Below are 23,083 nucleotides of genomic sequence, written 5' to 3' on the forward strand. Positions count from 1 at the left end.
TTGGTTTTCAGGAGCATTAGCAACTAAGGCCATATTGCTCCGGGGATATGCAGTGGTCATTCCCTGACCTTTCCGCATCCTCCGTATTTAGTGGTCACTGGCTCGAACCCAGGTCTAATCAAGAAGCATGTGCTACACACTGCTGCTCCTGCCCACCTGGTTACGGAGGCGCCTCATTTTGACAGATTATTTTAAAATCTGAAAGCAATTTCCATCTTTGGTTAGGACCTGATACATATGTAGGTATGTATAGTGTAATTACTGTAAATACATAATTTAGAAGTAAATCTTTCTACACTGTAAAATCAATGCAAAATGTACAATCTTCATTTTCTTGTTTAATACTGTAGCACATATTCTGAATTAGATTAGGCTATATTGTATTAGTAGAACTACATTAAATGTTCAAACTTTTCTTTGATCTTTCAACATAACTGTATATCTCATTCCCTTGAAAGGTTGCTATGAAGTGCTTTAACTGTATATATAAAATAAGAATAAACAAACATACACACATATATATTTATATAAATATATAACCTCATCTCATTTACGCTATTTAAAAAATTTATTATTTAAATCTAATTGTCATTAGACATAATTCCAATATATATATATTATTTTAAAATATATTCCATGCAAAAACAGAAACACACAAACCCTGAAGATAGTGAGAAAAAATAAGAAAACAAAGGAAAAAACAGACATGCGAACAAAAACTGTAAATACCTTAGAACTGATAAAATTGTTTTTTTTTTTTTTTTTTTCCCCCTTTTTAGGTTATGAGAAACTACAGTACTCTGTGTATTGGCTGAGAACACAGAAAAAGTTTATTGGCATTGCAGTTGAATTTCTGTTGATTGCAATTTTCAAGAAAAACATAAGACAGTAGACTATTCCCAAGAATAAAGCAGAAAGGATAAATGAAGAGCTAGTCAGTTCAGTGATTTTGGAGCCAAACTGTGAATGGATGTGGACTAGTTAATGCTTGTAATCAATCCAGTGTGGAAGAATGAGGTGGAATTACAGATGCTAATTGAGAAAAAAATGCCCATGTAATATCTGCAGAAAAAGGCATGTTCAGTTCCTTTTCTCCTTAGAAAATCTTTAAAACTCTTGTACTCTATTCAAAAGAGATTATTCAAGTTAGTTGATTATCTCTCTTTGTTAAAATTCACTCCATATGACATAGATATTCCTTGTCTATAAATACTCCATGGGCATTGTCTTCTGAATTAGCATCTGTAATTCCATCTTTTTCTTCTAAGCCAGTTCAAATGTGCATCAGCTAGCTGATGTCCATTCGAAGTTCAGCTGAAAACTCAATGAACTTCTTTGTTTATCCCTTCTACTTTTGTTCTTTGAAAGAACCTTCTTAGTCTTATGTATTTCATGAAAATTATAATCTACAGAAATTCCAACGTTAATAATTTTGTATTTGGGGTAACCATAAAAAAATAACAATAATATAAATTATTTTCAAGCGTGTGTGTGTGTGTGTGTGTATACTAGTAGCAGCAGCAGTAGTAGTAGTAGTAGTGGTGGTGGTGGTGGTGGCATGTGATGCAAGAAAGCAAGTGTATGAGCTTATGCAGCATCAGCCAAAAGGGAAAAAAAAAAAAAAAAAAAAAAAAATCACACCATTCCCTCCAAATGCCTGTCCAGTTCCTTCTTAAATTTATTCAACCTATCAACTTCCACAACGACAGATGGAAGTTTGTTCCAGCAATTAACCACCCGCTGGCTACAGGCAAATTTCCGCACATCTATCTTTTCTTAATTTGAATTTATGCTCCCTTAGGTTCGTAATCTGAACAAGTGGAAGGATCCCATCATAATTCAGCGTGCTCAATCCATTCAAGGCCTTATACACCTCAATCAGATCACCGCGCAGGTGCCTAGTCTCCAGCCACTGCAATTTGCAGAACTTAAGCCTCTCTTTGTAAGAGGATCCCTTCATTCCCCTCACCAATCTTGTTGCCCTTCTCTGTACACGCTCAAGCAAATCTACATCCTTCCTAAAATGAGGCCTCCAGACCTGTACGCAGTACTCAATGCATGGCCTAACCATTGCCTTACACAGAGGGACAATCACCCCTCCTTTTCCCTGCTAGCAAAATTCCTATGTATCATTGACAAAACCCCATGACCTGCCTTGGCAGCCTGTCTGCACTGCTCAGAAAACTTCATATCTGACTGCACAATTACTTCCAGGTCTTTTTCATTTTCTACCACCTTAAGTGTTAGTACCACACAGTTGGTACATTTCTCTGGGGTTACTTCTACCCATATGCAGTACTTTGCATTTGTCAAGGTTAAACTTCAGTTGCCACTTCTTGGCCCATCTGCCCAAATTTCTAGATCCTGTTGCAGTAGCACACTGCCATTACTGTCATTAACAATACTTATACGCAAATATGAGTGGAAAGAAGAAATGTAATGGCGCTGAGTGTTCTTCTAGATCCAAACATTGAACATCCAAACATGCAGATAAAAAGAAGAAAAAAACTGTGCAAACTAAGCTGATCAATTATTTTTCAAAATAAAAATACAGTACATACTTCACTTATATTCTTTTGTTATGTACATACTGTAATAAAAATCATTTGTACTGTATTTACTAGTATTTTTCATTTTTATCATTTTAGCTTCTTTTTTTTTGCAACAACTTCATGTGCATCAATTTACAGTAAACAAACACCTATATATTTTTGCAACTTGACCCATATAATTAAATTGTTGGAATGCATTACGTTAAAATACATACTAATAATACCTCGATCAGCGCGGTTTCGCACAGCGCGGTATTTTTTTGGCACGAATTAACTGCGTTATGCGAGGTATTCCTGCACAAAGTAATAAATCTGGTTTGCCAAAAGCGTTCCAGAATACAAAAATTGCCTTGGAGAGACAAATGTTGGAACTAATTCTAAAAAAAAATCAATTAAAAAATGCTGCACTCCATATAAATTCTGCGCAAAAATTATCAAGTTTATTGAATTAAATGAAAGTAAAAGTAAAAGTAAAAAAAAAAAAAAAAAAAAACACATTCCAATAACAATCATTTTTATACCAATTATGATATTTAAAAATATTTGCGGAGATTATTGTTGTTTGGTTTTTTTTTTTTTTTTTAGGAGCATTAGCAACTAAGGCCATATTGCTCCGGAAATATGCGGTGGTCATTCCCTGACCTTTCCGCATCCTCCATATTTGGTTGTGGAGATTGGATTGATGTCAAGCCTAGAAGAAGTAATAAAGTAGTTATTAGAAGTTATTAAAGATCTGGTTATGATAAATGCTGCACTCAAGAAATGAACTATTCAAACACTTTATGGGGGGGGGGGTTGAAAAGTTTGTTATCCGAGTATAAATGGGTAGTAGAACAGCATTAAAAATTCCTGTACTCAAATGTATAGCAGTTCAAATAGCAAATCACCAAGTTTTATGCATTTTCAATAAAATCTTTTTTTAATCACAGGTCCTGAAGTTAACAAAATTGTGTGAATGAGGAAAGATGAACAAAAAGGGACTAATGCCAAATGTAATTCATGAAGAATGGTATTGTTTGGGGAGGATGCACTTTCCTATCTCATATTTAAGAAGTGGGCAGCAGATTTTAAAGGAGGGAAAGCCTAGAAGATGACCCATGCTGTGGAATAGCTGCAAAATCCATCACTCCAGAAGTTTACAGTGGGCAGGAGCCAGTGAAAAGTGATCGATGAGCAACAGATTGGTACATTTCCAGCACCTTGAGTATCTCATCTGAATGCATGTACCACATAATAACAGACGTTCTTACTATGGAAAATATGTCAGCACAATATGTCCCAAAATTGCTGACAGCAGATTAAAAATGCACAGGTTTTATCAAATGAAGTCAACATTTGTACTATTTTCAAGCAGATTCAATAACTTTCCTTGCAAAGTTTGTGACCATGAATGACATATTGGTCCATCGTTTTCAGCCAGATACAGAGGATCACCCCAAACAGTAGAAACACACGGTTCTTCTACCCCTCCAAAGAAAGCCAATTTGATTCCTTCTGCTGACAAGGGGAATGAAGAAATGGCATTGGGTTTCTTTGGGATGATGATGGAGTGTTGCTAGTGGATTACCTTCACGAAAGGTGAGATAGTCACAGGGGCATATTATGTTATGAGGCATTTACATGAAACATCAAAGGCAAATTCTGAGGAAAACTCAGCAAAGAACTCTTGTTCCACTAGGACAAAGAGCCTACTCACAAATCGGTCATTGCTATAGTTGCACATCATGAGTGCAGTTTTTAAATCTTGGTGCATCCTCCTTATTCATCAGATCTACCACCATTAAATTTTCATCTATGTCCTAATTTGAAAAAATACCTGACTGGTATCCATTTTCCCATTTACAGTGACATCACTGCTGCAGTGGATGCACTCCTGGAGGCCCAAGGAAAAACTTTCTTCACAGCTGGAATCAATACATTCAAGCACCAGTGGCAAAAGTATACTGACTCCAAGGGGGACTATGTTGAAAAGTAACATCTTACCAGACTCCTCAAACAGACCCTTCAAATTCAGGTCACGAACTTTTCAAATGTCCCTTATACACGCCAGAATAAATATTTTGATAAATGAACATCACTTTACAAACTTTATGCCAGGTTCTACAAGAACTCACTTGTGGGGGGGGGGGGACTTTTCATTTAGAGACATGATTAAAGCCAAACATTGCACTAATTTTAAATTATAATAATTATTTTGAAAATTAAGAGAAATTCTTACCATAAATATGGAGATATGTGTTAATGACTGCCCACATGGAATCTCATTAGACTGGCAAGAGTTAAACTCAAACTCAGGCATGTTACAAATGGTTTGGTTTTACAAATAAACTATAAAAATACATAGGACCTCAATTATGAAATACAATAGACTCTCGATTTTCCGGGATAGATGGTAAAAAAAAAAAAAAATCCCGGATAATCAATTTCCCGATTAATCCAAAAATAGAGTAATTCCCCAACATACGTAAGAGATAAGTTCCAGGACTTCTTACGCAAGTCGAGTTTTGCATAACTCAGGAATGACTAATAAAATATTGCTACTATATCCGTGACATGCAAAAATTACAAAAGCCACATAATATCCTCAGAAGAATGAAGAAAAATAGTTATATAATTTTCAATAAGTTAGTTATATATTTTTTTTTATATTAGTTATATATATATATATAGAAAAAGTTATATATTTTTAATTAGTTCAATTAAAAACTTTATCTAGGGCCAGCAGTGAAGTAGCTGGAGTGACATAAGAAAAGAAAACATAAAAGGAATTGTACAGTAAAAACTGATATGTATTTCGTAGCCTTGGTTACCATAGTTGACATCATTGGTGCCAATCCCTTCACCGCATGTCGCATTCTATCTTTGTCCTTTATTATTGTGTTCACCATTGCCACTGACAAATCTGAATTCCGTGCAATACTTGTTATTGTTTGGCCATTTTCGTGCATCGTTATTATTTTAATTTTCTGATCCAAATCAATCATTTTCCTTTTCTTGGTAGATTTACTAGTACCGCTGTCACATACCGTATTTCCCCATGTATAAGACGCACCTTTTTTCGAAAAATTTGGGGTCAAAAAACTGGGTGCGTCTTATACAGTGGTTGTAGATTTTTTTACTTTCATTTCCCGCTTTTTCGCGCTTCTTGTCTTTGGGCTCATTGTTTCGCACTTGTTACCGGTATATTAGGTTACGTTTTGCCATGTTCTGCCCAGAAATGGCTCAGAAAAGATTTTCGTACAGTGCTGAATTCAAATTATGAGGAGTTGTATGAATTTTATGATGAGTAAAACTTGAGTTCAATAACTTTATGTAATACATTTTTTTTTTTTTTTTCAAATTTCGGGCCCAAAATTAAGGTGCGTCTTATTCATCGGGAAATACAGTATTCTCTTAGTCAGCACCATGATAACAGTCAAAATTAAATTTTCTGTAAAGAACTTCACAGGGTTAAGGCGAAAACTCACTATTATCACCCCATGCGAGCTCACATTTTACAAAAACACATTTCTGGAGGTCAATGCCATAAATCAATAATAACAATTTCCACTTTCCAGGTTATTGGGCTTTTCTGTTAGTGCAATTCATTATCAAAAGGTAGCAAACTCGACCATATTGCATTTGCAATAATACTGAAAGCTAGAATTCTGTGGGATTTTATGTTATGGTGAAATGTGTGTCTCCTTCATTGAAATCTTCAGTCATAATATATTTTTAAAAAAAAACCTAAATAAATTTTAAGAATCTCTTCATTCCTATTTTTAAGCTTGTTACTCCATATCTCACTTGTGCAATTTGTGCATACCGTGATCGTCGTTATTCATTGCTTATTATAATTATTATTATTTTACTGTTTTAAATTTTACAATCCTAAAAAAGAAAAAAAAAATTAACACAAGTTTGAAGCTACGTAAGTCGGGAAGGCAGGCTCCGTAGCCAGGTGGGAAGGAATAGCAGTGCCTAGCACACGCTTCTTGATTAGACTGGGGTTCGAGCCCGTCACCACCAAATATGGAGGATGCAGAAAGGTCAGGGAATGACCACCGCATATCCTGGAGCAATATGGCCTTAGTTGCTAATGCTCCTAAAAACCAAATAACAAACAAACAACAACGTAAGTCGGGGACTTACTGCATAAAAAAATGTTCAGCAACTACGTATAAAATATGGCGATAGATAAAAAAAAAAAAAAACCTTACTAGGCACTACTCACGTGTCCAATATGACTCTTACATTTTTTTTTTCTTTGACGTCGATTTTAAATCTAATAGCTTCCCTTTAATTTTTACGATGGTTTGGTCACCAACATTATAACAGTTCATTAAAGATTTAACGGATGCATCATTTTCAAACTTTTGAATGATTTCAAGTTTTTGTTTAATTGAAAGTGCAACTTGTTTGCGTTTAACCCCCATTTTTTGCAATTTCTAAACAAAACAAACAAACAAAAAAAAAAAAAAAAAACTCTTATCCCTGACCATAAATAATGAAATAAAATTTTTCTCTTTGTGGTGCAACAGAATACAACAATGGAAGTGAGATGCACTTAAAGTAAAGCAAACTAAACATCTGTTCCCTCTCTCTACTTTTTTTTTCTTTTTTTTTATGTAGGGTGTGAAGACAGTAGGGGTTCTAAGATAATAATTTCCCAAAGATGACTTTATAACGGCGCTTCTTCTCGCTTATTTAGAACTTGTAAAACATCTGTTTATACCTATTCTAGTTATTACTTGAATTTTCTGATTTCTGGTTATTTTTTTTTAATTTGGAGTATTGAAGTAGTAGTAGTAGTGGCATGTGATACAAGAAAGTAAGTGTATGAGCTTACGCAGGATCAGCCAAAAAAAAAAAAAAAAAATTTACAAAACAATTCCCTCTAAATGTTTGTCAAGTTCCTCCTTAAATCTATTTAACCTATCAACTTCCACAACTACAAATGGAAGTCTATTCCAGCAATTAACCACCTGCTGGCTAAAGGCAAATTTCTGCACATCTATTCTACATCTGTCTTTCCTCAATTTGCATTTATGCCCCCCAGGTTTGTAATCTGAACAAGTGGAAGAATCCCATTAGAATTCGGCATTCTCAAACCATTCAAGGCCTTATACAGCTCAATCAGATCACCTAGCAGGTGCCTAGTCTCCAGTCCCTGCAATTTGCAGAACTTAAGCCTCTCTTGGTAAGAGGATCCCTTCATTTCCACACCAATCTTGTTGCCCTTCTCTGTACACACTCAAGCAAATCTACATCCTTCCTAAAATGAGGCCTCCAGACCTGAACACAGTACTCAAGGTGTGGCCTGACCATTGCCTTATACAGAGGGACAATCACCTCCTTTTCCCTACTAGCAAAATTCCTGTATATCATTGACAAAACTCCATGACTTGCCCTGGCAGCTTCTCTGCATTGCTCAGAAAACTTCATATCTGACTGCACAATTACTCCCAGGTATTTTTTCATTTTCTACCACCTTAAGTGTAGTACCACACACTTGGTACGTTTCTCTGGGGTTACTTCTACCCATATGCAGTACTTTGTATTTGTCAATGTTAAAACTTCAGTTGCCACTTCTCAGCCCATCTGCCCAAATGTTTTAGATCCTGTTGCAGTAGCACACTGCCATTACTGTCATCAACAACCCTGCCAACTTTTGTATCACATGCAAACTTCGACACTAAGCCTGATATACCTTCATCAATATATAAGGGGTAGAATTTTTGTCAGCCTGGACTGTACTTGATAACAGGAGAGACTGCTTCTACAGGGAGGGGATACACTTAAATAGAAAGGGGGCAAGAATATTTTCTGATACTATTGAGGTAGTGTTAGGTGGGTCGGAACACTGCTAGCTTGGGGGGGGAGACAAAGACTAATAGATTAACAGTAGCCACTGGCAGAGGTGAAAGAGATTCTTGCACTGCTTCTATTGGAATGAACAGAAGCCTGAAAAACAAGATGCAGGATATTTCAGAGACTGCTGGGAGTTATTGCAGTACAAGTAAACACATGGGTTGTGTTAGGGTAGCTAACAATAGAAACAGATGCATTTATACTTGCGTGTACACCAATGCTAGGAGTTTAGTAAATAAATTTGATGAATTTGAGGTATTCCTCAAAACATCAAAGGAAGATATTGTTGGGATATCAGAAGCGTGGTGTCACACAGATATAAGGAATGCAGAACTGGAATTTGGGGAGTACAACGTCTACAGAAAGGATAGACAGGATAGGAAGGGAGGAGGGGTTATGCTATTAGTTAAGAAACACATAAAATCCAAGGAAGTGAAGCCAGTCGACATTGCTGGACAGTGCAGTGTCGAGTCAGTTTGGTGTGACATAAGCATTGGGGGATCAAAATTGAGAGTAAGAGTGTGCTATAGGCCTAATGACTCTGATGAGTATAATAAGAAACTGTACAGGGAAATAGAGTGGGCCAGTAAATCAGAGAGTCTTATAATGGGGGATTTTAATTTCCCAGATCTTTTGACGGGAATTTGGGGGCTGGTCACTCACACACTAGCAAGGCTTTTGTGGATTTATTGGATGATTGTTTTCTACATCAGCATGTTCGGGAGGCAACTAGAGAGAGTAATACTCTTGATTTCATTATCAGTAGTGATTCTTCATGCATTAAGAATCTGCAGATAAATGAACCACTAGGTGGAAGTGATCAAAGTGTGCTGAAGTGGGATTTACTCAAAGAGGCAACTACCATTAGGGGTAGAGGGAAGGGTTATTGCTTTCGTAAAGGCGACTACGATGGACTGAGACAGTATTTAAATTCTATACAGTGGAACAAACTGATGATGTTACCAACAGCAAATTCAAAATGGAAGCATTCAAAGAACTTATCTTGGAAGCGACTAGGCTTTACATACCAACTAAGAAATATTGTTCAAGGTTTAGGCCTAAATGGATGTCAAATGAACTAATGAGACATATGGCAGAGAAAAAATTCATGGGATACATACAAATTAACAGCCGACCGGGCTAGCCGAGTGGGTAAAGTACCTGCCCGGCAACCCAAAGGTCGCGGGTTCGATTCCCGCCTCGGGCTTGGATCAAAGTACTGCAAAAACCTTGGGAAGTGCAATATGGCCACAGAAGCCGATGCGCCAACAACTACCAAAAAAAAAAAAAAAAAAACAAATTAACATGTGACACAGAAGCCTATGATAGATACAAGTTGATCTGTAACAAAGTTACAAAGGACGTTAGGCAGGCAAAGGCAGATTATGAGAAATCTTTGGCAAGGGATGCAAAGAAAAACAGCAAAGAGTTCTTTACTTATGTAAACTCTAGAAGGAAGGGCATGAATCAGATTGGTCCACTTGATATCGATAGGTCAACTGTTGATGATCCTGCTCAGGTAGCTAACAAACTAAATGAATATTTTGCATCAACATTCACACATGAGGAGTTATTCGACGAGGGGAATGCCAGAGGTGTATTCAACTCTGGCAGTAAGCTAGAGAGTCTTGTAATAACTGAGAGTAAAGTGGAGGAGAAATGGTTGAAGATAAAGACAAGAAATGCACATGGGGTGGATGGGATCTATCCAGTTATATTAAGGGAGGCAGCAACGGAAGTAACCAAACCCTTAGCCATAATTATGAGAGCTTCCTTGGACTCTTTTTTTTTTTTTTTTTTGATTTGGTAGTTGTTGGCGCATCGGCTTCTGTGGCCATATTGCACCTCCCAAGGTTTTTGCAGTACTTTGATCCACGCCCGAGGCGGGAATCAAACCCGCGACCTTTGGGTTGCCGGGCAGGTACTTTACCCACTCGGCTAGCCCGGTCGGCCCCTTGGACTCAGGGGAGGTACCCACAGACTGGAGATGTGCAAATGTGACCCCAATTCACAAAGGAGGATCAAGGGCTGACACAAGTAATTATAGACCTGTGAGTTTAACTTCTGTTCCAGGAAAATTAATGGAAGCACTGCAGGATCATCTAGACAAGACTTTAGTCATAGCTCGGACACAGCATGGTTTTGTTAAGGGCAGGTCTTGTCTGACCAATTTGACTGGATACTATGATGTAGCCACAAAAGAACTGGATGCAGGGAATAACTTTGATATTATATACTTGGATCTTAGAAAGGCTTTTGATACTGTTGCACATGGAAGACTGCTGCACAAATTGGAGCAGTGTGGCATTGGAGGCAAATTGCTGCTATGGATAAAGGGGTGGTTGAGGGGGAGAAGACAGAGAGTGGTAATCAATGGACACTGCTCGTCGTGGACTAATGTTATCAGGGTTCAGTGTTGGGTCCATTATTGTTTTCTGTATTTATAAATGATATTGATCATGGTATATCAAGCTTAATGTCCAAGTTTGCAGACGATACGAAGGTTAGCAGGGTTGTCAAGGACACTACTGACACTATGCTGCTGCAACAGGATCTGTTAAGTTTGAGCAGATGGTCTGAGAGGTGGCAAATGAAGTTTAACATTGACAAATGTAAAGTACTACATATGGAAAACAGCAACCCCAGAGCAACGTATCAACTCTGTGGTACTACACTGACAGTGGTAGAGAATGAAAGGGACCTGGGGGTGGTTGTGCAGGCAGATATGAAGTTCTCTGAGCAATGCAGATGGGCTGCAAGTGTAGCTCATGGTGTATTGTCAATGATATATAGGAATATTTCTAGCAGGGATAAGGAGGTGATTATTCCCTTGTATAAGGCAATGGTCAGGCCACACCTAGAGTACTGTATGCAGGTCTGGAGACCTAATTTCAAGAAGGATGTAGAGCTGCTGGAACGAGTACAGAGAAGGGCAACAAGATTAGTGAATGGAGCAAAGGGGTGCTCTTATGAAGAAAGGCGAAAGTTTTGCAAATTACACTGTCTGGAGACTAGGCACCAGTGAGGTGATCTGATAGAGGTGTATAAAGCCTTGAATGGTCTGAGCATGCTCAATGCTGATGGGATTCTTCCTCTTGCTCAGAATAATCACCTGAGAGGGCATAAATTCAAATTGAGGAAAGACAGATGTAGGATAGACGTGCGGAAATTTGCCTTTAGCCAGCGGGTGGTTGGTTGGTGGAACTGACTTCCATACCTCGTCGTGGAAGTTGATAGCCTAAATAAGTTTAAGGCTCAGCTGGACAGGTAACGAACAGAGGGGTGAAGTGGAAGTGTGTTTTTTTTTTTTTTTTGGCTGATGCTGCATAAGCTTGCTTTCTTGCATCAAATGCCTCTACTAATGCTAATGCTAATATCATTGATAAATATACAAAACAACAGTGGACCCAACACTGAATCCTGTGGGACTCCACTAATAACATTAGTCCACGAAGAGCAGCACCCATTGATTACCACCCTCTGTCTTCTCCCACTCAACCATCCTTTTATCCATTGTAGCAACTTACCCTTAATACCATTCTGCTCCATTTTTTACAGTAGTCTTACATGTGCAACAGCGCCAAAAGCTTTCCTGAAATCCAAGTATATGATATCAAAATTATTTTTTGCATCCAGTTCCTTTGTAACCACATCATAACATCCTATAAAATTTGTCAGACAAGACTTTCCCTTAACAAACCCATGCTGTGTCTGAATTATTGCTGCAGTCTTGACTAGATGATCCTGCAATGCATCTTTAACCAGTGACTCCATTATTTTACCAGGAACAGAAGTTAAACTAACTGGTCTGTAATTACACGTGTCGCCCTTCGATCCCCTTTGTGAACTGGGGGTACATATGCACATCTACAGTCCGTGGGGGACCTCCCCTGAGTCCAAGGATGCTCTCATAATTATGGCTAAGGGATTGCTTGGTTGCTTTGCCGCCTTCTTTAATATAACTGGATAGATCCCATCCATCCCAGGTGCCTTTCTTATGTTTAACTTCAACAATTTCTCCTCCACTTTTCTCTCAGTTATTACAAAATCATTAAGCACCCTGCTACAAACTGATAACCTTCTGGCATTTTCAAACCTTAATAATTCATGTATGAATGTAGATGCAAAATTCTCATTCAATTTGTTTGCTATCTGAGCAGGATCATCACCAGTCGCACTATCGATATCAAGTGGACCAATCAGATTCATTCCCTTCCTTTTAGAGTTTGTATAAGTAAAGGAATCCTTGCTGTTTTTCTTAGCATCCTTTGCCAAAGATTTCTTGTAATCTGCAGAGGCAGATTACGAGATCCACTTCCTGGTTAAACCAATCCCGGTAAATCGAGAGTCTGCTGTATATATAGAGCTGGAAATGATTCTTTAAAAGATGCTAAACGCAATACTTCAGAAGCTTCCCTCGGTTCACATAAATTACATTGAAAAGATTACTCTGAAAAATAAAAAAACCAAAAATCCCATAAGTTGAATAATTACATAATTTTAGTTGTAAAACAGAATAAAGTTGATATTATAATAACAATGCTTTTTTGGATGGGAATAGACAACCTCTATGCATTTCACGAAATTGTCGTATCTAACAACTAAGTAATAAATTATACATTAATGAATTATATATTAATCAATTATTTTGTCATGTCTAATAACTAAGTAAAAATGTGATAAAGATTGTTAAATTAGATTGTTAATTAGTAACTTGCTTCATATTACTTTGGGTGTTGGTCTTCTTGGGGTTCACTGCAGCTTCTGAGACAGTGTTGGTTTTTGGCGACCTGAAATGGGATTCTCTTCTGTTGATTGAAGAGATTGCTTATTTTGGGAGCCAGTTCTGCATTGCCTGTTGTTGTTGTAGATATACCTTCTTATCTATATGGTCACATCTTGCTTGAAGAAGTGGGGGTACTCTTGCTACACTCCAAGAAGATTGACAGTTTCAAGCAAGTTATTAATGAATGTTATTTGTTATTTGGTTTTTAGGAGCATTAGCAACTAAGGCCATATTGCTCCGGGATATGCGGTGGTCATTCCCTGACCTTTCCGCATTTGGTGGTGACGGGCTCGAACCCCGGTCTAATCAAGAAGCGTGTGCTACGCACTGCTGCTCCTTTCCACCTGGCTACGGAGGCGCCTATTAATGAATGATGTAATTCATTAATGTATAATTTTTTTACCCAATTATTAGCAAGGACAATTTTATCATATGCATAGAGGTTGTTAGTACATTATTTCAATCCAAAAAGCACTATTTTATAATGCCTTAGTTCTACTATACAACTAAATTGTGCACAAATGAAGTAATTGATCAATGTTTGGTATATTTTTTTATTATTTTTTCAATAAATAATATTTTTTATTATTTATGACTTATTACTTTTCAAAGTAATATTTCAATGAATGCAAACCAGGTCAAGCTTTTAATTATTATTAAGTTAACAACATCTAATAAATGAACCTTCTACAAGCTATATATATTTCATAACTAAGACCCAATGTATTTTTATGATCTATGTAAAGTTCAACCACTTATAACATGCTTTGATTTTAATTCAGCTCTAGACAGTCTACTGAGATACCACATGTACAGTCGCTAATGAGAAGTTCTTACCATACATTATGGTAAGAATTTCTTGCGTACATCTCTGTATTCAAGGTGAGAATTCCTCTTAATTTTCAAAATACAGCAGACTCTCGATTTTCCAGGATAGATGGTAAAAAACAAATCCCGGATAATCCATTTCCCGGGTTAATTCAAAAATACAGAAGTCCCCGACATACGTAAGAGATACATTCCGGGACTTTTTACTTCATCGAGTTTTATGTAATTAATTCGGGAATGACTAGTAACATATTGCTACTATATTATTATTGACAAATCTGAATTCAGCATGATACTTGTTAATGTTTGACCATTTTCATACATTCTTATTAGTTTAATTTTCTGAACCAAATCGATCGCTTTCCTTTTGTTGGTAGATGTACTAGTACCGCTGTCACTTATTCTCTTAGTTGACACCATGATAACGGTCAAAATGAAATTTTCCGTACAGAACTTCAGAGTTAAGGCGAAAACTCCCTATTATGATCCTGCGTGAGCCCACATTTTACTGAAGCACATTTCTGGAGGTCAACAAAAAACAATAAAAACAATTTGCACTTTCCGGTTTATTGGGCTTTTCTGTTAGCGCAGTCTATTATAAACGGGTAATAAACTCGATCTTATTGCACTTGCGATAATACCAATAGCTGGAATTCTGTGGGTTTTTACATTATTATGGTGAAGGAAGTGTGTCCCCCCTTCACTGAAATCTTCAGTCATATATATATATTAAAAAAAAACCATAAATAATTGTAAGAATCTTCTAATTTTTCCCTATTTTTTTGCTTGTTACTCCGATCTCACTTGTGCAATTTGTGCGTGCCGTGATCGTCGTTATTGATTGCTTATTATTATTATTTATTTATTTTTTTTTTTTTATTATTTTACAGTCCTAAAAATAAAAAAATAAATAAAAAAATTGAGTGAAAACAAATTTAAGTAAATTCTCAGTTGCGTAAGTCAGGGACTTACTGTACTGAAAAATGTTCAGCAACCTACATAAAAAATATAGCGATAGAAAAAAAACTTACCATGTACTACTCGTGTGTCCAATACGATGCTTCCCTTTATTTTTTGAAATGTCGATTTTAAATCTAATAGATTCCCTTTATTTTTTATAATATCGCGTATGGTTTGGTCACCAACATTATAATGGTTCCTTAGAGATTTAACGGATGCACCGTTTTCAAACTTTTGAATAATTTCAAGTCTTTGTTTAACTGAAAGCGCAACTCTTTTGTGTTTACCCATCATTTTCACGATTTCTAACCAAGAAAAATAAAAAAAATTTAAAAATTTGCTATAAAAAAAATTTCCACATCCCTGACATAAATAACGAAACAAAATTTGTCCTTTTGTGGTGCGACGGAACACAACAATTGATGCAACGCACTAAAACAAACTAAACATTGTCTCTCTTTTTTTTTTTTGAGCGGCGGTACGAAGACAGCGGGGGTTGCAAGATAACAGGCACATTAATCTCCCAATGACGACTTATAATGCCACTTCATGTCACTTATTTATGACTTCCAAAATATCTGTTTATACCTATTTAAGTTATTACTTGAATTTTATGATTTCTGATGGATTTTTTTATTAATCTGGAGTCTTGAAGTATCCCGGTTAATCCAATCCCGGTAAATCGAGAGTCATTATATAATTTAGAAATAGTACAGCATTTATCATACTATTTATCTTTATTAATTCTAACAACCACTTTATTTCTTCTAGACTTGACAAAAATCTCCACAAAGACTTTGAAAAGTCGCAATTTTTTTTTTTTTTTTTTTTTTATTTCATTTTTTTCCCAATAAACTTAATCACTTTTGCTCAAAACTTACACATGGAATGCAGTGCTTTATAAACTATTTCTTAGAATTAATATAAAGTTGCTTTATTAAATAGAATATTTCAAAATGTGAAGCCATTCATATACTTGTCCATATGCAAATATAAGGATAATAGTCTCATTATTTCACATGAATTTATATCTATTAACATTTTATTTCATATTCTCTCTCTCTCTCTCTCTCTCTCTCTCTCTCTCTCTCTCTCTCTCTCTATATATATATATATATATATATATATATATATGTACAGGGTGATTTAGATACTGTGATAGATACGTTATGCCCCCTACACCTCCTGCAAGTTTGTCGCACTACCAGCGCAACAAACTTGCAGGAGGTGTAGGGGGCACAAAGACGAAGCGGAATCACATAGCACTGCAGGGTCCGAAATGCCTTCGTCATGCAGTAGAGGACTTTGAACGGGAGGTCACGTGAACAGCGATCCCGCTGGAAGTCAGCATTTGTGAACCGGTTCCCGGGAAGTAGGATGGACAAGTATTCAAATGTTGAACTGGCCGACATGCACCTCGCATGTGGAGCTGCGAGTGCGCCGCTCTATGCTTGTACCAGGAACGTTTCCCGCACAGGCGTGCTCCTCATCATACAATTTTCGCACGTGTGCACAGAAGGTTACGTGAGATTGGTTGTTTCACGAGAGGTACCATGAATCGAGAGCGAACGAGGATGCCAGACAATGAGGAGAATGTCCTACGTCTTGCAGAAGGCAATCCGAATATGAGTACTCGAGCGATAGGCCAATGATTGGGTATTTCCCAATCCACTGTATGGAGGATACTGTCAACAAACCAAATGAGTTCATACCATCTGCAACGCGTCCAATCTTTGGAGCCTGCGGATTATCCACTCTGGAGGACTTTTGTTACTTGGTTTCTTCAACAGAAACGGTTCGCAAATGCTGACTTCCAGCGGGATCGCTGCTCGCGTGACCTCCCGTTCAACGTCCTCTACCGCATGACGAAGGCATTTCGGACCCTGCAATGCTATGTGATTCCAATTTGTCTTTGTGCCCCTACACCTCCTGCAAGTTTGTCACACTGGTAGTGAATCACCCTGTATATATATTGGAATTGCATCAAAAGACATAAATGGCATAAGTATTGTGAATATTGGCTCCAGCATTAATGCTATTGTCTGTGGACAATTAGACATTACACGTGCATGGGTTGTATATGTACTTAACTTATTTATACATTTTTGTTTTTGGTTGGGGTCACTACAAACCTGATACTCCCAAATAGTACAACAATTTAAAAACAAAAATGTATAAATAAGTTAAGTATATATATATATATATATATAATTGATGCATTTTTGCATTACCTATATTAGACCTTTTACTAAAACTGTTCCCCTCATATCTGATGACAGCTATACTATTTTCATTTTATTTTATTTATTATTTATTTTTTTCATTTTTATTTGCATTTTATTAATATTTTGTTGTACTAATTTCACTTTATACAGTTTCCCCACTTTATATGGCTTGGCAATTCAGCCCTTAATTTACTTAATTCTTCATAACCTCTAGGATATTAATATTCTTTCACTAATCTACTACTCTTCATTTTCTACTTTCCTCACCCTTATAGTTACTGGCACCTTGTGTAACTTTCATATCCATTTATACTTACTCAATTTAATTTAGCATTAATACAAATTACATATACTCTTGCATCCTTTAATGCTGCTTTGCACTTTTACGTGCATCTGTCATACCTAATTCATTAATCTTGCTTTCACTGAAACCATTTCATCTACTGTTTACCTCTTCTCTATGTGACTCTTTAAACTTTTCTTTTAAAGAGTTACATTAAAATCACTCACACTCACACACACACACACAGGAGAAAACTTACAGTACAAAATCAAACTTGAACAAACATGATTTTTAAAAAAATAAAAAAAAAATTTATTCTACTTACACAGTGAGGACAGCTCCATTTTCCTTCTGGAGGATCTTCAAGATCAGGATCTAAGCAAACAAGATGGTAAGCCCGGGGACATGTATCACAAAGTATTATTTCCCCTCCTTGCTGACATACTTCGCAATAATCTTGGTGGTCTGTCTAAAATATAAAACATTTTTCAAGCATCAAATATCTAAATAACACTGACATCAAACTTTGGACTGGCCAAATAAATTAATGTTCAAACTTTATTCATACACTACACAGAGCAACACATATTGTGCAACAGCTTATGATAGTTGAGACACAGAGGAGGAAACTTTACAAAATAAAGTCCATATATGCAAGATGTGGGAGAAGGGATGAAATAAGAATATCAGTAAAATAAAAGACATGTCTGAATATTCATCTGCATGTAGTGGCTCACTGACATCATACAACATAATCATAACAGTTTTAAATTAATTGTCAGACACAGTAACATGAGAACAGTTATACTACATTGTAACTGGATGTTTTTACTGTTCATTAAGGACCACAAGGAACTACTAAGATGACAGGCCCTAACTGTCTCTTAACATTCCTAATTTTTTTATTTTTCTAACTCATGATTTTCTATATTCAATATATACTTATAACATCATTAAAGATCAATCTGGAAATCCTTGTAATTTTAAGAAGTATTTCAGAAAAGTTGCATGATTTTTTTTTTTTTTTTTTTTTCTTTTTTATTTGTAAAATAATAAGAGAAGTTTACCTCAATATAGTACGTAGAACACTTCCATATGATACTCTCCAGAAATTAAAAAGAAAAAAATCGAAAACCTTACATTAGAGTAACAAATAATTAAAAATCAATTTAACACAATTAAAAAAATCAATTTTCTTATATTTAATTATTTGTTACTCTAATGTAATATTTACCATTTTTTCGTTTCAATTTCTGGAGAGTATCATACAGAAGTGTTCTACATACTATATTGGGGTAAACTTCTCTTATTATTTTACAAATACTGATACCAAAGTAGAACATATTGAGCGTTACAGCTCTGGTTCATACTATCTAATTTATTTTATATGCATCAACTACCTGTGAGGGCAACTTGTTCCAGCAATCAATGACTTGCTGGCTAAAAGAAAACTTCCCAGAATCTATAGTCGTTATCCAAGATTTCTATTTCTGTTTCAGTCTTGTTCCCATTCATCTTGGTTTATTAAGGTCCCAATGTACCGACAATAGCATTGCTTTTACTGATAGTAATGAACAGTAAGAAGATGCTGAAACACAAAACCGTTTCAGCAGGTTAACATCAATAAAACATATTTAAATCTACACTGTAAACAATATAATTATGTCCAATTTTCAAAAATAAGAAAAGAAAAATTAAAACATAACTTTTTTTTAACACATTTGTAGATTGCCAATTTAAAAAAAAAAATTGCTAGTTTTACCTCATAACCTTCATTTTCGGGATCAGATCCTGGAAAGCTTGAAGTTGTTTTTGTTTTCTTTTTCTTTTTTGTCTTCTTTGTTTTACTCTTACGACGTGATTCACTCTTAGGCGGGGGAGTCATATTTTGTGCTTCTTCTAAAGCTGCTTCAAAATCTGCATCACTCTTATCACTAAAACTGTCTTCTTCTTCCTATATTTAATAAGCGGAAATAAACTTTGTAATCTGTTACTTTAGAAACTAAGTAAAAACTGAATTTAATATCTTAGTAAAAGCATGATAAACTAATGAAAAATAAACAATAATATTTGGTGGAGATTTAAACAAGGACGCTGGTGTTCAAAGAAAGTGTATCACCCCTCAAAATTGTAACTGTCATCCGAATAACGTAAGTATATGACAATATTCCTTGTAGACTGCATCTGATAAGATTGATACGTGTAGGTGATGGCATACTATTGCATCAGCTGTTACTTTCAGCTGTATAAGCATGCTCTGCAAGAGTTGCAATCATTCCTTGCTTGTGTCAAGACATCCTAAGAAGCCCCTACTCACACAAAAAACAAAAAAGGCCCGATTAATTTGGTGTGAGGAGCATATCAAATGGACCCCCGAGCAGTGGAAGTCAGTTATTTTCTTGGATGAGAAGAAATTCAACCTGCATGGCTCTGATGGGAGACAAACAATTTGCCAGAGATGTGGTGAAGAATACCATCCAGACTGTATGATGTCTACAGTGAAATTCCCTACCAGCCAAATGATATGGGGGTGCATTTCGTATCGTGGAGTAGGTCACCTGCAGTTTATAAAAGGTTCCATAAATGCCAATGGATAGCTGGCTATATTGGAAGGAAAATTGCTGCCAACCATTAGACACCATTTCAACCTGCCAAGTAACTGCATCTTTCAGGACGACTCTGCTCCTTGTTATCGGGCGAAAAGTGTAAGTAGGCACTTCTGTAGTTACTTTAGCTTCATTTCTACATTAGAGGTTCGAGATTCGACAGTAATGCGTTTACATTTGTTACAGGTAAAAAATGGTTGGAAGAATGGTTCATTACAACTGTTGGCATCAGGTGGAATCTGTAGTTGCCAGAAAGAAACCAAAGACCCTTCGTGAACTTCAGGAAGCCATAATTCGTGTTTGGAACTATGAACTATCAGTTGATTATCTTCAGAAATTGATCTTGTCAATGCCTCAACGGTGTGCTGCTGTCATCAGGGCTAGAGGCAGTTCAACTAAATATTAGTTTGCACCTGGTGAACTTTTCATTTTGTTTTCCATTTAAAATGATAAACTGAAGCAAATTGAGGGCTTCTGATAACATTTCAGACATAATTGTTGTGTTTACCAAAACTGTTGTATAAAAGTTGCAAATGCTCATTTTTGAATATTTTGAGAGCACCTGTCAAATATTACTTAGCTTTGCTTTAACTATTAATAAATATATTTTATTATTACTTTTTATTATTATGTCAAATATTACTTAGCTTTGCCTTAACTATTAATAAATATCTTTTGTTTATATTTCTATTTGTGATGCTAGTCATTAATGTAACATACCATCGCGAAAAAGGGTTAGAAATGTGAAATTCCTAGGTGATGCACTTTCTTTGATCATCAGTGTATATCTACAGAGATCTTGGGGGAAATTTGGAGAGAAAGGTAAATTTAACAATAATGGTAAAAAAGGATACTAGAATTTTGCTCAAGCCATGAATGTTTAACACAGTATTTCAGCATAAAGATTATAATAATTTATATGGTTGGAGCACAGCAGAAACATGAAAAGCATAACTGATTATATCATTACAGGAAAGGATCTTAAACAATTAGTTAAAGGTAAACAGGTGTATAAAGGATTTCAGACTGAAAATAACCGTCATTTGCACTAAGAAAATTAAAAATGATAAATGCCAAAAATTTGCAAATTAAAAGTTTGTGCTGATTTGCTGTAGAGTTTTTCACTGTTTTCAAAATCAGTCAGGTATCACTATTTTTTGGTAAAGTGGATGTAAACCTAATCTAAAAATCTTTTCTTGCCAGTCTTCTTATGTGACACACTCTGGCTCTAAGTCTCTTATTCTTACAGTTAATAAAGTTATTAGTTATTGGATATTGCAGGAACAGGTTCCATGCTTTATTTTTTTTCCTTTTTTTGCATTGGTACACTCTGTAATTAGTACTTCCACCATTGATTAGTACATTTTCACTTTTAGCTGCAGCTAGTGTTTGTTGCATTATGTTTACAGTTATATCATCAATATGTTTAGACTCAATGGATTTGGTATCAAACACAATGTGAGTGGCATATTTGGTAACAGCATGCCATACTTCATTTGCTATTCTCATAGTCTGCAGTAAACTGATTCCAAGCGCACTCCCATTTTCTGTCCAGTTAACATTATTCCAATGTTAACTCTATTATATGCAAGTCATATAACAGAGTAACGCTATTCCAATGTTAACTCTGCTTAAGTTAAATTGTTGGCACCAAACACCATATTAAAGCTTCAGCACAAGTGATTATTCCGGATTCCTTGGATTGAAGCTTTAACACGGTGTTTAGTGCCCGAAATTTAACTTCAGTAGAGTTAACATTGGAGTAATGCAAGCTGTGCAATTATCAGCAAAACTTTTTTTTTTTTTTTTTTGTTTGCCATGATATAATCTAAATTCCCCAAAGATTTAGAAAAAAGTTCAGCTATTACCCAAATCTGATGTCACCTGATGCAAGATACTGCATCAGGTGTGATTTTATGTTAAAAAATTGTGTACCTTTAAAGAATCATCAGGGGGAGGGGTGGGTTTCTTTATTCATTTTATGTTCCCAACAAAAAGGAGAGAGAGAAATTTAGCATTAGTATTGGCATATGATGCAAAAAAGCATGCTTATACATCGGGGGGGGGGGGGGACCTCATTTCACCCATCCATTCACTCCAAGACTTTGTCTAGTTCTTCCACAACAACGGATGGAAGTTTGTTCCAGCAATCAACTATCCACTGGCTAAAGACAAATTTCCACACACCTATTCTATAACTGTCTTTCTTCAATTTGAATTTATGTCCCTTCAGGTTCATAATCTGAGCAAGAGGAAGAATCCCATCAGCATTGAACCTGCTCAAACCATTCAAGGCCTTATACACCTCAATCAGATCACCTAGCAGGTATCTAGTCTCCAAACACAGCAATTTGCAGAACTCAAGTCATTCTTGGTAAGAGGACCCCCTTCATTCCTCCTTACCAATCTAGTTGCCCTTCTCTGTACTCATTCTAGCAACTCTACATCCTTCCTAAAATGATGCCTCCAGACCTGTATGCAGTACTCAAAGCATGACCTGACCATTGCCTTATACAAAGGGATAATCACCTCCTTTTCCCTACTAGAAAGAATTCCTATATATCACTGACAAGACCCCATGACCTGCTCTGACAGCCTGTCTTGCCCGGCTCAGAAAACTTCATATCTGACTGCACAATTACCCCCAAGTCTTTCATTCTCTACCACCCTCAGTGTAGTACCACACAGTTGGTATGATTCTTTGGGGTTACTACTACTACCCATATGCAGTAATTTGCATTTGTCAATGTCAAACTTCAGTTGCTACTTCTCAGCCCATCTGCCCAACTTTTCTAGATCCTGTTGCAGTAGCATACTGTCATTAACTATTATTACCAACCTTACCAACTTTTGTATCAACTGCAAACTTGGACATTAAGCCTGATATACATCCATCAATATCATTGTTAAATATACAAAACAACAATGGGCCCAACACTGAACCCTGGAGGATACCACTAATAACATTAGTCCACGAAGAGCAGCATCCATTG

The 23,083-nt window shown here is 36.2% G+C and overlaps 1 protein-coding gene across 3 annotated transcripts in view; it reads right to left on the bottom strand.

Moving 5' to 3' along the window:
* LOC150086692 (ATP-dependent chromatin remodeler CHD5-like) overlaps positions 1–23,083 on the bottom strand; it is a 683,856-nt gene that overhangs the window by 506,520 nt on the left and 154,253 nt on the right. For all 3 annotated transcript variants that reach the window (XM_090372691.1, XM_090372693.1, XM_090372692.1), the window contains 2 exons: positions 19,247–19,438; positions 17,810–17,953 (listed from right to left, as the gene is read on the bottom strand). In XM_090372691.1, the coding sequence (XP_090228817.1) occupies positions 17,810–17,953; positions 19,247–19,438 (336 nt within the window). The remainder of the gene's footprint in view (positions 1–17,809; positions 17,954–19,246; positions 19,439–23,083) is intronic.

The sequence above is a fragment of the Mastigoproctus giganteus genome, chromosome 4 (genome assembly GCF_048544385.1).
Source record: "Mastigoproctus giganteus isolate SK-2022 chromosome 4, ASM4854438v1, whole genome shotgun sequence".
Taxonomy (NCBI): Eukaryota; Metazoa; Arthropoda; class Arachnida; order Uropygi; family Thelyphonidae; genus Mastigoproctus; species Mastigoproctus giganteus.